Source organism: Mustela nivalis (genome assembly GCF_964662115.1).
Source record: "Mustela nivalis genome assembly, chromosome: 5".
NCBI classification, from domain to species: Eukaryota; Metazoa; Chordata; class Mammalia; order Carnivora; family Mustelidae; genus Mustela; species Mustela nivalis.
The window spans coordinates 74,014,816-74,027,327 of record NC_139024.1 but is presented as its reverse complement, the minus strand read 5'-3'; the positions used below and the strand labels follow the sequence as shown (position 1 = coordinate 74,027,327).

General features: G+C 37.5%; 1 protein-coding gene across 16 annotated transcripts in view; it reads left to right on the top strand.

Annotated features, from left to right (window-relative positions):
- The window catches only part of NCOA7 (nuclear receptor coactivator 7), a 162,577-nt gene that overhangs the window by 71,948 nt on the left and 78,117 nt on the right, over positions 1 to 12,512 (top strand). For all 16 annotated transcript variants that reach the window (XM_082729918.1, XM_082729901.1, XM_082729915.1 and 13 more), the window contains one exon: positions 4,703 to 4,923. In XM_082729918.1, coding sequence (XP_082586044.1) covers positions 4,703 to 4,923 — 221 coding nt within the window. The remainder of the gene's footprint in view (positions 1 to 4,702; positions 4,924 to 12,512) is intronic.

The following is a 12,512-nucleotide window of genomic DNA, read 5'->3' as shown; positions in this document are numbered from 1 at the left end:
AATCTTTTTTAAAGAGCAAAACTTGATTTTTAAAATTTGGCAATGTGTTAAATTATTATGGTAGGAAAGAGACTTCATAGACCAATAACTTTAAAAAATATTTTTCTGACTAGCTAATATTTATATGTGGTGTAAAATTCAAAAGGCACAAAAGAGAACACAATGAAAAGTCAATTTTCTTATTCTGTCTTTCCCTCTTGCCACTAACTTTTGCCGGAAACTCACTTTACTGTTTTTTCATGTATACCCTTGTAGACATAGTCTGTGCATTAACTACATAAGTTAAAGTAGTCAGTGATTTCTATCTTCACCCTTCCCTCTAGTCTCTTTCTAATAGAGCTAACTATTGAATCAGTAGCTCTAAGTCAGTACTGTCCAACACTTTCTGGGATGAAAGAAGTGTTCTCTAGGTTTGTCACACACTATGGTGCCCCCTAGCCCATAAGTCTGTTAAGCTCTTGAAACGCGGCTCTTGCAATTGAAGAACTGAATTTTCAACTTCTATTTCATTTTAATTAAATTTCATAACTGCAAGTGGCTGGCTAGCATGACCATATTGGGCAGTGCTGTGCTAGATATTTATGTCTGTGTACTTATTACATACAGAAACACATGGACCTCAAATTGTGGAATTAGAGAAAGAGTCATCTAGAACTACTAATATAATATTAATTAAAGAAGTCTATAGTTCATTACATCTTAGATTATATGTGGCAAATATATTTTCTTTTTAAGTCAAGTATCTAATTAAGAAGATGTTTCTTTTTGACACATACTCCTAATTAAGAAGATGGTAAAATGTCATCTTTGTAGGAGAGCCCTGGCTACAAGTGCAGAGCTCAGTCAGATCACAACAGAGCCCTGGTCATCTGCTCGTTCATTTGTTCTTGCATTCCAGAAATCCTTCCTGAGTACCTCATGTGTACGTATGGCATTTTAACAAAACCTAGATGAATCCCTGCCCTCAAGGAGCTCTCACTCCAGTGCTCACAGCCTTTCTGTGCTTCATTGCCTTGGATGTTGGAAGGAGCAAAAGAGACCTCTGCAGAGACAAAGCAAGGAACTTGCTCAAGGTCCTGGCTCTGATTGTTGCCAGTGAACTTTATTTCCTTTAGGAAAGGAAAAAGCTTCAGAAGAAAAAAGTTTTCATTCAGCCACTAAGAATGTTTTCTTTAGCAGAATCACCTTGTTTTTTTCCTTCAGTCTGCTAACTCTGGGTTGGGTGCTATTTTTAATTTTAAAATTTCAATTAAAAAAAGCCAAGAGATTACAGAATCAGTCCTTTAACACTCCTTTATGGTAGGGAAGGGACAAATAAGCAGCTCTGCCTCCTCCTTCTGCGCTTGGGGAAGGTCTGTGATTTCCCCAACCTCTGGCTTTCCTGGTCTCTCTCCCAAACCATGACTACTTCTTAGTGTTAGCATTTCATTTGATATAAGTTCTATGCTTTTTACCTTTCTGCATTCTCAATATTTTTTAATATGAACACATATGAATTTCATAATAAAATAAAGAATAATTATCTTGTAAAAAATAGTCCAGAGAGATGATGAAAACCTGAAATGATTCACTGGGTACAGCAGAGATCAAAAGAGAAGGTGAATTTGAGAGGGAAGGATTTAGGAAACAGAACCTTTAGGGCTTGGTTAGAGTAGTGGGAGGAGATTGAATAATAAAACTTGTTTTAAGGGGCACTTGGGTGGCTCAGTGGGTTAACCCTCTGCCTTTGGCTCAGGTCATAATCCCAGGGTCCTGGGATCAAGCCCTGCACCGGGCTCTCTGCTCAGCAGAGTTGGCTTCCCGTCCCCCCTTTCTGCCTGCCTCTCTGCCTACTTGTGATTTCTGGCTGTCAAATAAATAGATAAATCTTAAAAAAAAAAACTTGTTTTATGTAATTATGATTTCTTTTAAAGAAAGATAAATGCAGCATAACAAAATAAAGGGGGTTTCGGACTCGTATTTGCAGCTATCAAATATAAATATGTCTCATTGTTTACAGTAACTCATCTGCTGAACATGATTTGCTAAGTATTTTTTGGTCCACAATATAAATGTACATTTGGAGTCACTAAAAAAAACTTGGTTTATTTTCTTGTGTAACCTTTTTTTTTTTTTTCAGTTTACCTTAATTTGGTGATAACAAAACCCTTTTCTGAGAATGTCTTACCATGATAGATACTGACTTGCAGAAAAACAGAGAAGGCTTAAATGGGAACGTTTGAAGAGGAATAAATATACCACATACATCAGATGGCAGTTATTCCTTCTTAGACAAGGCCTTAAAAATGCATTCTCTGCTTTAAAGGAAGGGTTTTACAGTGGGCTTCCCAAACTCACATAATAAGATCAGAATGTTTTGGTCATGTTGATAAACTCCAGAGCGACAAATTCTCATGAGAACTCTAGTCAAATGAAAAGATGTAGCTGATTGTAAAATTAGTGAGGTATTACATTGGATTCTGTTTTCTGTTAAACAAGTTTGGTATTGCTATTTTCTAGCCTTTTTTTTTTTTTTTTTTTTTTGAAAAAACAACTACTTTTGGCTGTGAGTGTTGAGAGTAATGGTCTGTGCAGAACAGGGTCAAATGAATGAAACAACGTATCCCATTTTGTTATTTCCATGTGTGAAAATCAGTCTTTAATGAGATGTCCCTAGACAGTGCTACTGTTCATCAAAACATGTGCCCTAGATCTGAGTGAGTTTAATTATCATGGGGACCGTGAAATGAGGACATTTAAATCAAATTAAAGTGGAAAAATCCAGAAGAGGAAGAAGCAGTATATTTCAGGCTGCATAGAATTATTTTTTGACTCCTCTTTTCTCTCTTCCTAGAAGGAACAATTTTTGAAAGTGGGCAGTAAGGTTCATCTCAAGCATGTTTTTGAGAAGATCAGACCAGCCATACCCAGCTTTTTGGACACAGGGGTCAGCTCTTTGATAGATCTCCCTAAGTGAAGTCCTGGCTTCTGTATATTTCTAGGTTACTGCATACTAATTCAGCGTCACGTAGTAATCTTGATCAAGAGAGAAGTTGTTTTATTAAAAACCTTAACCGACTCAACATGGAGCCACCCATTCTTACCAGAAACAATGAATAATAAAAATAATAATAATAATGATAATAAATAGTTTAAAATCTGAGGTTAGAAAATAAAAACATGTCCATTGAATAGAAGTCCTTTTTAGGAATCCCCGGTTTGGTTTGGTTTGGTTTTTTAATGAGTAAGCATAAAACGATAGCTAAACTGAGAGATGGGGAGTGTATTCATCTGTGGTTTGTGTCTAGCTGTCCTTTCTCGTAGGTCATATACTTGTTTATTAGCTAATGAAAATCTAAGAGCTTGGCTGCTAAGTGTTCAATGAGCGATAGCCTCGTTGAAATATTTTGTTAGAATATGACACCTTATTTCCAAAGCTGAATGTGTCGCGTATCCTTAGTTCTCATGTCATTATATGATTTTTGTCATATGAAGGGATATTTTATTATTTCTGTTTCTGTTCACGTTACATGTTGACGTAGATTATCTCAATTGATGTTTGTAAAGGACCTTGTTGAATAAGGGTCTCTTATTTAAGCAAGGGACCTGTCCAAATTGTTAAATGGATTTATGCAATGTCACAAAGCAAACCAGTTAGTCCCTTTATTATCCTGTAGGTATCTCATTTTTCTCCCAGAACATTTCCTTATCCTTGCCCAACATCAAATTGTGTAGATAGATGCTCAAGAGAGCAAAGGAACTAGACACATACGTGTAAGAGACCACGTGTAAACAGAAAGGGAGTGAGCCCAAAGAGTCCTAATTTAAAATAATTATGTAGGAGCAGACTGTCACATATGCTAGAGGCCAAGACCCTGGTTCTTTATGTTCTGGTAAGGTGAAGGCATTCTTCAGAAGGGCTGGTAAGTACAGAGTTACATATCAATTAGAGTGAGACATCAAATGGAAAATATTTTGAGTTATTGGATTTCAGCAAAGTATAGTAAACTTCATATCTTTGACTTAGGAGTGAGGAATTAAAAACATGAGATATTTTAACTAATTTATCAGTCAGCTGGTACATTAGTAATCAGAATGATCACTTCATATAGTATCATTATGGCATTTTGTCTTGGGGTTACAGCTCTTCCTTCAGTACTACTGTGATATGTATAAAGGAAAAGAATTGCTTAGACCTGAACCAGCTTGCCAGACTTTTATATAACTCAGTGTGTGAATCATTTATAAAGGATTTATTTTTACAAATGTGTTTTCCCATTGAAAACAGGAAACTCTCTCTCTCTCTGTTTTTTTTGTTTTGTTTTGTTTTTGTTTTTGTTTGTTTGTTTGTTTGTTTGCTTTTTGATGTAACACTGCAAACGAGGCAGCCATATATTTTGATTAAGAGAATGTTCAACATTTAATAGTCTGTAGAAGAATCTAGTCTTTCCTTGGGCCCAGAGGACTTTTTCTTGATAATTTTCTGAGACATTAAGTATTGAGGATGTAAAGTGGAGGAAATGCTACTGGTCTCCATGTAAGAATTTTTAAGTGATAGAAAAGAAAAAATTAGCAGGAAAATGTGATTGACAGTAATATAAAGAAAGTGTGTTCCGTATCAGTTAATTAGTTTCTGAAAGCCCAACAGCATGAAACTAATGTAATTCCTCCTAGAAAAGCATTTCTCCAATGTTTTTCCTTTTTTTCTCCCCCTCCTTCCTAGATTGAAAAAGAAAAAACAAGCCAAACAAAATGCAGAGACAGCCTCCGCCGTTGCTACGAGGACCCATACTGGAAAAGAGGATGCTAAAGCAGTCATTTTAGAACAAGACAAGGCCAACATTGCTGTAGAAGAGGAATATATTACTGATGAAAAAAAAAAGAGAAAAAATAATCAGTTAAAGGAGATCAGGCGTACAGAACTAAAGAGATATTATAGTACTGGTGAGTATTGGTGGCAGTGATGTATTTTTGTTTTAAAAATCTATCATAGAGGCGCCTCAGTCCGTCAAGTGTGTGACTCTTGATTTCGGCCCAGGTCATGATCTTAGGGTTGTGAGATCAAGTCCACATTGGGCTGTGTAGGGCTTGGAGGCTGCTTCAGATTCTCTCTCTCCCACTCCTTTTGTTCCCGCCTCCCTTCTCTCTCTCTCTCTCTCTAAGAAAAATCCCCAAAACAAAAACAACTAATAATTCTTAAAAGACTGTTAATTTTATAACTGCTCATCATTATAATAATAGCAGCAGCTTATTGAGAGCTGTGATATACCACATACCTTTGTTTTACATACATAGTCTTGTATAGAGGGATAAGAGGGACATAGTTCGGCGTGTTTCATTAGACTTTGTGTTTCCAGGGTCCAGCACCTAGTGTGTGCTAATAAATATCTATCCAGTCACCTTCCCTGTTTGAGAAATATTTTTCTTGATGTATATAGACTTCTCCGTAAATATGTTGCTAGAAATGTCTGAACTGTTTGGCATCAGCTGGGCAATAGTCAATGGCAGAGACAAGTCCTAACGGCCATCAGTTAAAAAAAAAAATACTACGACTTGGGAGTTTTTAGTTAAGGGATTGATTTTTTTTTTTTTTTTTTTTTTTAAGGAATCTCTAGACCCAGTGTGGGACTCTCAGCCCCAAGATTAGGAGTCACATGCTCCACCAACTGAGCCAGCCAGGCACCCCAGTTAAGGGAAATTTTGAAATAAGTGTGCAATATTATAGTTTCTCAGAATATTCCCTGTGCTGGAAACCATATTAACAGAAGTGGCGTAGCTAGCATGGTGGAGGCGATAGCCCTGCTCTTCAGGGACCCATGTCACACCGACTGCTCCTATCACATGCAGGGCTGGGGTGTATGCAGAGGAGAGTGCAAGGAACAGGAAGTGGGAGTCAGGCCTTGCTGTGGCACGCTGGGTACTGTGTACTAAGATTGCTAGGCTAAGAGACAAGACGGGGTCTCTGAGAACAGACTGCAGGACAGTATGTGATATGGGCTTTTGTAGCAGATTCTCCTGGGGGCCCCACATTTGGTCATAGCTAATGCCAGCCAGAGTTCCTGGAAGACAGATCGTGTCTCCATGTTTAATAGAACTTTTGAGCAGTGCTTATCAGAGATAAAATGGGCTGCCTCTGGGGGGCTGATCAGGGTGACTTTGCAGGCACTGCTCCAGCAGAAGGCAGGTGAGGTAATCTGCTGTGGCGGGTGTGTGGTTTGTAGTGGTCCATTTGGGGTTATATCATGTATGCATGATAATGTAATTATATCGTGTAGTACAGAGCTTAGCCGTTGCTTTCAGTCTCAAGCCACTTAGAATTTTATAAAAAGCTGTAACTGTCACCTACTGAAAAAACTTCTGTGTGAGTGTTGTTAATAGACTTCCCTTGAAATTTCAAGTGTTGAGTATTATCCCTTCTTTGCAAAAAGAGGAAGAGGATTAAGGAAAATCCCGTTTCTCATCTTCTTTTACATATGAGTTGTGCACATTGGAGTTTTGGAAACGTGTGGTTTTGAAGAGTTGTACAGCTTAAAATACTACCTTTTTTTCACCCTTATTGTATATGCTGTTGCTTAGTGAGTATTTTGAAGTGGAGACATTTGCTCTGTAGGATTTCCCTGGAAGACACTGGTAGGGTCCTGTTGACCGAGGTTTCTTTTAGTCAGGATGCTATGCTTACTGTAGATGCTGTGTTAGGATAGTTTTTTCATGTGCAGCCCTCTGTTGCATGTGTAATGCTTTGAAACCGAAACAACACCCTTCACTCTGGCCTTTACCTATCCAAGTCTAACTTGACTTCAAAATCAGCTCAGTCATCATTTCTTATAGGACGCCCACCCTGCCCGTGGCTAGCTTAGGCTCTCCTTCTGTGTTGTCATTATGGATTTATTTATCTGCTTTCCTGTTTTGGGGCTGTCATCACATGGACCTGTATCATTAGCTTGGAGTACTATTTGAGTTACAGGTGTTCTTTAAATGTGCATCAAGGGCATGAATTAATACATAGGTGAATGAATACTGTTTCAGTAAGCTTGAGTTTCATGAAAATCCTGGAAGGATATAGGTCAGAATTAGTCTGATTTCCTTTGGTCATGGTAAGTAGAGATGCCATCATAGATTTTCATCTCTCAAGAATGGCGATGATGATTGGTTTGGACCCCTGTGGACAGGCTTGGTTGATCTGACCTGGTGTAGTAGTCCCCTGAGTCCCATCCTGGGTGTTGTTCCATACCACTAGGTGGGGCAGTAGGCCTCAAATCAAGAGTAATCCCATTTCTAGTGCTTTTGGTGGCTCTAGTCTGAGAAGAGACACTAAAATGGGAGGTTCTCATCAGCCACGTTAAGGATTTGGACTTTCCTGGAGTCAGTGGGGCGCTGTTGGGGGAATTGCATTAACTCTGTGTTTTACAGTGATAAATCTGAGGACATTGGGTAGAAATCAGCTTGAAGTCAGGTAATGCTGGTTGGAGAGTGGGGAAGAGGAGAAAGGCACCTGACGAAGAGATTTTCCTCATAAAATTCAGCAGTATTTGGTGACCATTCTAGGGTGTGAGGGACAAAATGAACAGAGTTAAGAATTGATAAACTGGAAAACTCAAGAAGGAAAAAAGAGTTCAGTGTGTTTGTGTTTGGAGATGTTTTTGAGGTACCAAGTGGATTTGTCTAAAGGGACCTACATTTCAGGTGAGAGGCCTAGAAATTGCTACTTAAAGGTACGACATAAATCCACACATGTAAGAGAAGAAACAGGGACCTGTACAGAGTCAAAAACAAAAAGTTAATAGATGACAAATGATAATGAATATAGAAAAACAGACTAGAAGAACCTGTGACAATATGTTGATAACCATTTTCTCAGAGTACAGAAATTGCAAGGGAGTTTTGCTTTCTTCATTTTTTTAATATATTAAATATTTACCATTATTTTTAATGTTAATCAAAAAATACAGAAAAATGAATAACAGAGTAAACCCAAGGGGCTTGCAAAAAGAACATTTAACACATGTCAAGTTCCATAATCAATAAGGGGGAACATAGTAACTTTCTGTGGGTATCTCTTTCCGCATCACCAACATCTATCTACCTAATCTAAGGAACAAAATAACATTTTTACTTGTTGAATTAGATTTATCTGTGCCTCTTGTAGGCCTCTGGTAGCAGTTCATTGCTATCTCTTAAGATTTAGACAAACACAATGGTTAGATATCTATAAAAGATGTTACAGAAAGATCGAATCACTTTACTTGCCCCATTGTAACAAAATGGTGCAGATGCTAAAAATGTTTTGTTTCTGAGAGAATGGAGCGGGAGAATGGAAGTGAAGTAATTACAAGGAGGCAGATGGCATCAGATAAATCTAGATCCAACACCTAATGTAGCACCTGGCACACAGTAAACATCTCCAGACTTTCCCCCCACCCACAAAAATTTCTAGAATATATGAAGGCAACTCTTCCATGCTTGCACTGTTACTGATACATAGGAGTCTTTTAAACTTGTGTTTATTTATGTGAACTCTTAAGGAATTGTTTGGTAATAGTGTATCTCAGTATATTTTTCAAAATTAGCTATTAAGTTATTAAATTGACACAGTTATGTTGGAATGTGTACATATGTATCTTTTGTCTCATCAATATTACAGTGTCCAAATATATTTAACAGCATGAATTATATCAAAAATTCTTTCACAATAAAAATAAATTATTCCTTAATTTAGAATAACACACATCCTTCCTTTTGTCGAAGTGGAGATGGGAAGGGGAATTTTACAAAATGGGTAATGTCTCGTAGGAAAGTTCTTTAACTGAAACACAGGTATGCAGGTACAAGATTTGAAAAAGATGGAGAAATTTTATAAACGAGGGAGGCAAGCCTAAATTGGAATAAAATATATTATTATGATTTTGTAGTGTTTTAGCATAAAAGATTAATACTAAAAATCCTGATAGTGAAGTAGACATTTTAAGAGAATTGGGAGGTTATTTTCTCAAGCAGAAAACACTTAAGTAAGAGTGTAGCCAGTTTTGTGATTATCACAATCAAAGATTTATTTAGAGAGAAAACCTCTGTAGGATAGAGAATGAATTTAGCTTTCAATAATGAATCTGTATGTCTCTATTATAATCATTTCAAATCATGGCTTTTCCTCCTAAATTCAAAAGAAACTTAATAAGAATAAAATAATAAATGAAGTTCTCTACTTGTCCTTTTTAAATATTTTGGGGTTTTGCCGCAACATGAAAGTTACCAGTCGATGAATTATTTTCCACAATGCAACCATGACACTTTTCCTTACATGGATACTTACTTTTTCATAGAGTTGTTTTAACCACACTTCCACACGTGTGAAGATTTCTTATCTGTCATTTCTCTTTTTCACTTAAGAAGTTCAGAAAGCCAAAGTTAAGTTATTATCATAAATGAATCGCCAAACATAAAAGTAGGTCAAACCACAACATAGAATCACAATGCCTTCTCCTCACAGGTAGTGTTCATTCTGGTGCTTTAGAGCTCACAGAATCACAGAATACAGGATTAAAATGGACTTTAATGTGGAAAGAGGATATCAAGAACCAAATTACTGTGGGTGTGGTTTTTTTGTTTGTTTGCCTTAAGATTTACTTATTTGAGAGAGAACACGTGCCAGTGATGGGGGGGTGGGGAGAAGGGCAATGGAAGAAGCTTAAGCAGACTCGCCCCTGACCTCTGAACCGAATGTGGGCTCAGTTCCATGACCCTGAGATTGTGACCTGAGCTGAAATGAAGAGTCAGGTGCTCAACTGACTGAGTCACCCCAAATTAATGTTTTTTAAATCAGGCAGAATATAGAGACTTGAGGGATTTGGGTATAAAATAAAGTGGTATTATTAGGATGGAAATAATGGGACCTGTGCTTCTTGGGGCCATCAAGGAACTCCGATTAATGTTTAATGTTTCATGCTGTGAAAACCTAGGTGGTGCACAAGACAGACCTGACAGGTACCCCCGGAATGCACAGGGTTAAGGAAGGAATGCAAGTGATAAGAGAGAAGATGACAGATATGGGAGGCATGAGTGAGGGGTCTGAGAATCAAAGGTGTTCTTGGTGAAGAGATGTAGTAATTAAACACAGCATAAGAAGAATGCTTTCATACCTGACTTTGGAAATCAAAAGAGCTTACCATATTTGGGCAGGATGAGGGGGGAAGACTCAGCATGTAGAGAAGCTATAGCAAATGTTTATAGGTTATGGATAAATGGTAAAAACAATCTTTTTAAAAAGAATGGTAGGTACCGGGGCACCTGGGTGGCTCAGTCAGTTAAGTATCTACCTTCAGCTCAGGTCATGATCCCAGGGTCCCCGGATTGAGTTCCACATCTGGCTCTCTGCTCCGTGGGGAGTCTGCTTCTCCATCTGCCTCTGTTGCTTTCTCTTTCTCTCTCTGTCAAATAAATAAATAAAAACTTTTTAAAAATTTAAGGTACAGAAGAACAAAGAAGAGAGTCAGGCACAGACTTTACAGCGATGAACACCAAAAGAATGAAATCTTCAGAGTTGTGGAGTAAAAGTTGTTTCTCAAGGTCAAAGAAACAGGATATTCTCCCACATAGTTAGTCTCAGGAAATATCCCATTTATGTCATACCTTTCCTAAACAAAGTTACTGAGTGGGAGAGACATTTTTTCCCGAGACACCCATCAAAAATCTAATCCTCAAAAATGAAAAAGTTATTTTATGAAAAAATTGGTGATGAGCATTGTAACTAATTAAACATAAAATTAAAAATACATAACCATTGCAAATATGGCTAAGAGCATGAATATTAAAATTTTTAAAAATTTAAAAAGCATGAATACAAAAAGCTGTCCTCTTTTTTTTTTTTTTTAGCTTTATTGAGCTATAACTGCGATAACATTGTCTAAGTTTAAGGTAGACTGCATGTTGATACATGTATATATTGAAAAATGATTACTGCCATAGCTTTAGCTAACACCTCCATCAGGCACATAATTACCATTTCTTTTTTGTAGTGAGAACATTTAAGATCTACTTCTTAGCAACTTTCAGGTATTTAATATAGTATTATTAACTGTGACCACCATGCTATACGTTAGGTCCTCAAAACTTCCTCATCTTAGAACTGGAAGTTTGGACTCTTTTTTTTTTTTTTAAGATTTATTTATTTATTTGACAGAGAAATCACAAGCAGGCAGAGCAGGCAGAGAGAGAGAAGGGGAAGCAGTCTCCCTGCTGAGCAGAGAACCGGATGCAGGGCTTGATCCCAGGATCCTGGGATCATGACCTGAGCAGAAGGCAGAGGCTTTAACCCACTGAGCCACCCGGGTGCCCAGGCACCCTGAAGTTTGGACTCTTTAGCCAATATCTACCCCCCAGTCCTCCAGCCCCTGGTAACTTGACAGTGATCAAGGGACATTCCTTCCTCTTCCTTTTCCAATGCCAGCGCTCCCATAAATGGAGTACATTGTAATGCATTCTTGTCATTGTTGAAGCAAAAAGTACAGTCACTGAACCAAACAGCTGTGTTTTAAAACCTGTTGTCTTAGAGCTAGATCTGAATCTAGTCCTATTATAATTGATCTGTTTAGTCCAAATACTGTTCCCTAATGAATCTGTCATATCACATTTGTATTGGGAAAAATCTCATTGTACGAGTAAGACCCAGATTGAATTTGGGCTGAAACAAGGACCAGAGATCACATAAATATTGTTAGTGATTTTTCAGCTTAAGCGGTTTTGAGACATTAAATTAGGAATGACTTGGGGAAAGGACAAAGGAAAAAACGCTCCAATACGTTGATAGTGGGATCTTTCTAGAAGGCAGTAACCATTTTATTATCAAGAGACCTACTTACCTTTTCCATACCTTTTGACCCAACAGTACTTTTGTAGAAATTCACCCTAAGAAACCAGTCATGAGCATACCAGAAGATTTAAATACAGTGACTATCATTTCATTGTTTATTATTTATTTTGTTCCTATGTTTATTTGTTTGTTTATCCCTAAGTTTTTATTTTGATACCAGTTAACATGAAGCGTTCATTAGTTTCAGGTGTACAGTAAAGTAGTTGAACAGTTCCATACATTAGCCGGTGCTCAACACAAGTGCACTCTTTCATCAGCATCCCCTATTTAACTCACCCCCCCCAGTCCTCTACCGTCTGTTTTTCCCCCTTTGCTCACTTGTTTTGTTTCTTAAATTCCACATATGAGTGAAATCATGGCATTTGTCTTTCTCTGTCTGATTTATTTCATTTAGCATTATACTCTCCAGTTCCATCCGTGTTGTTGCAAATAGCAAGATTTCCTTCTTTTTTATGGCCCAATAATATTCTGTTCTATAAATATACCACATCTTCTTCATTGCATTGTTTTAAATAGTGGGAAAATAAAAATAACATAAATGACATAAGATGGAAGACTGTGTGCTATTTTTAAATGATACAGAAAAACACTATGGGAGGGGCACCTAGGTGGCTCAGTGGGTTACACAAAGCCTCTGCCTTTGGCTCAGGTCATGATTTCGGGGAGCCTG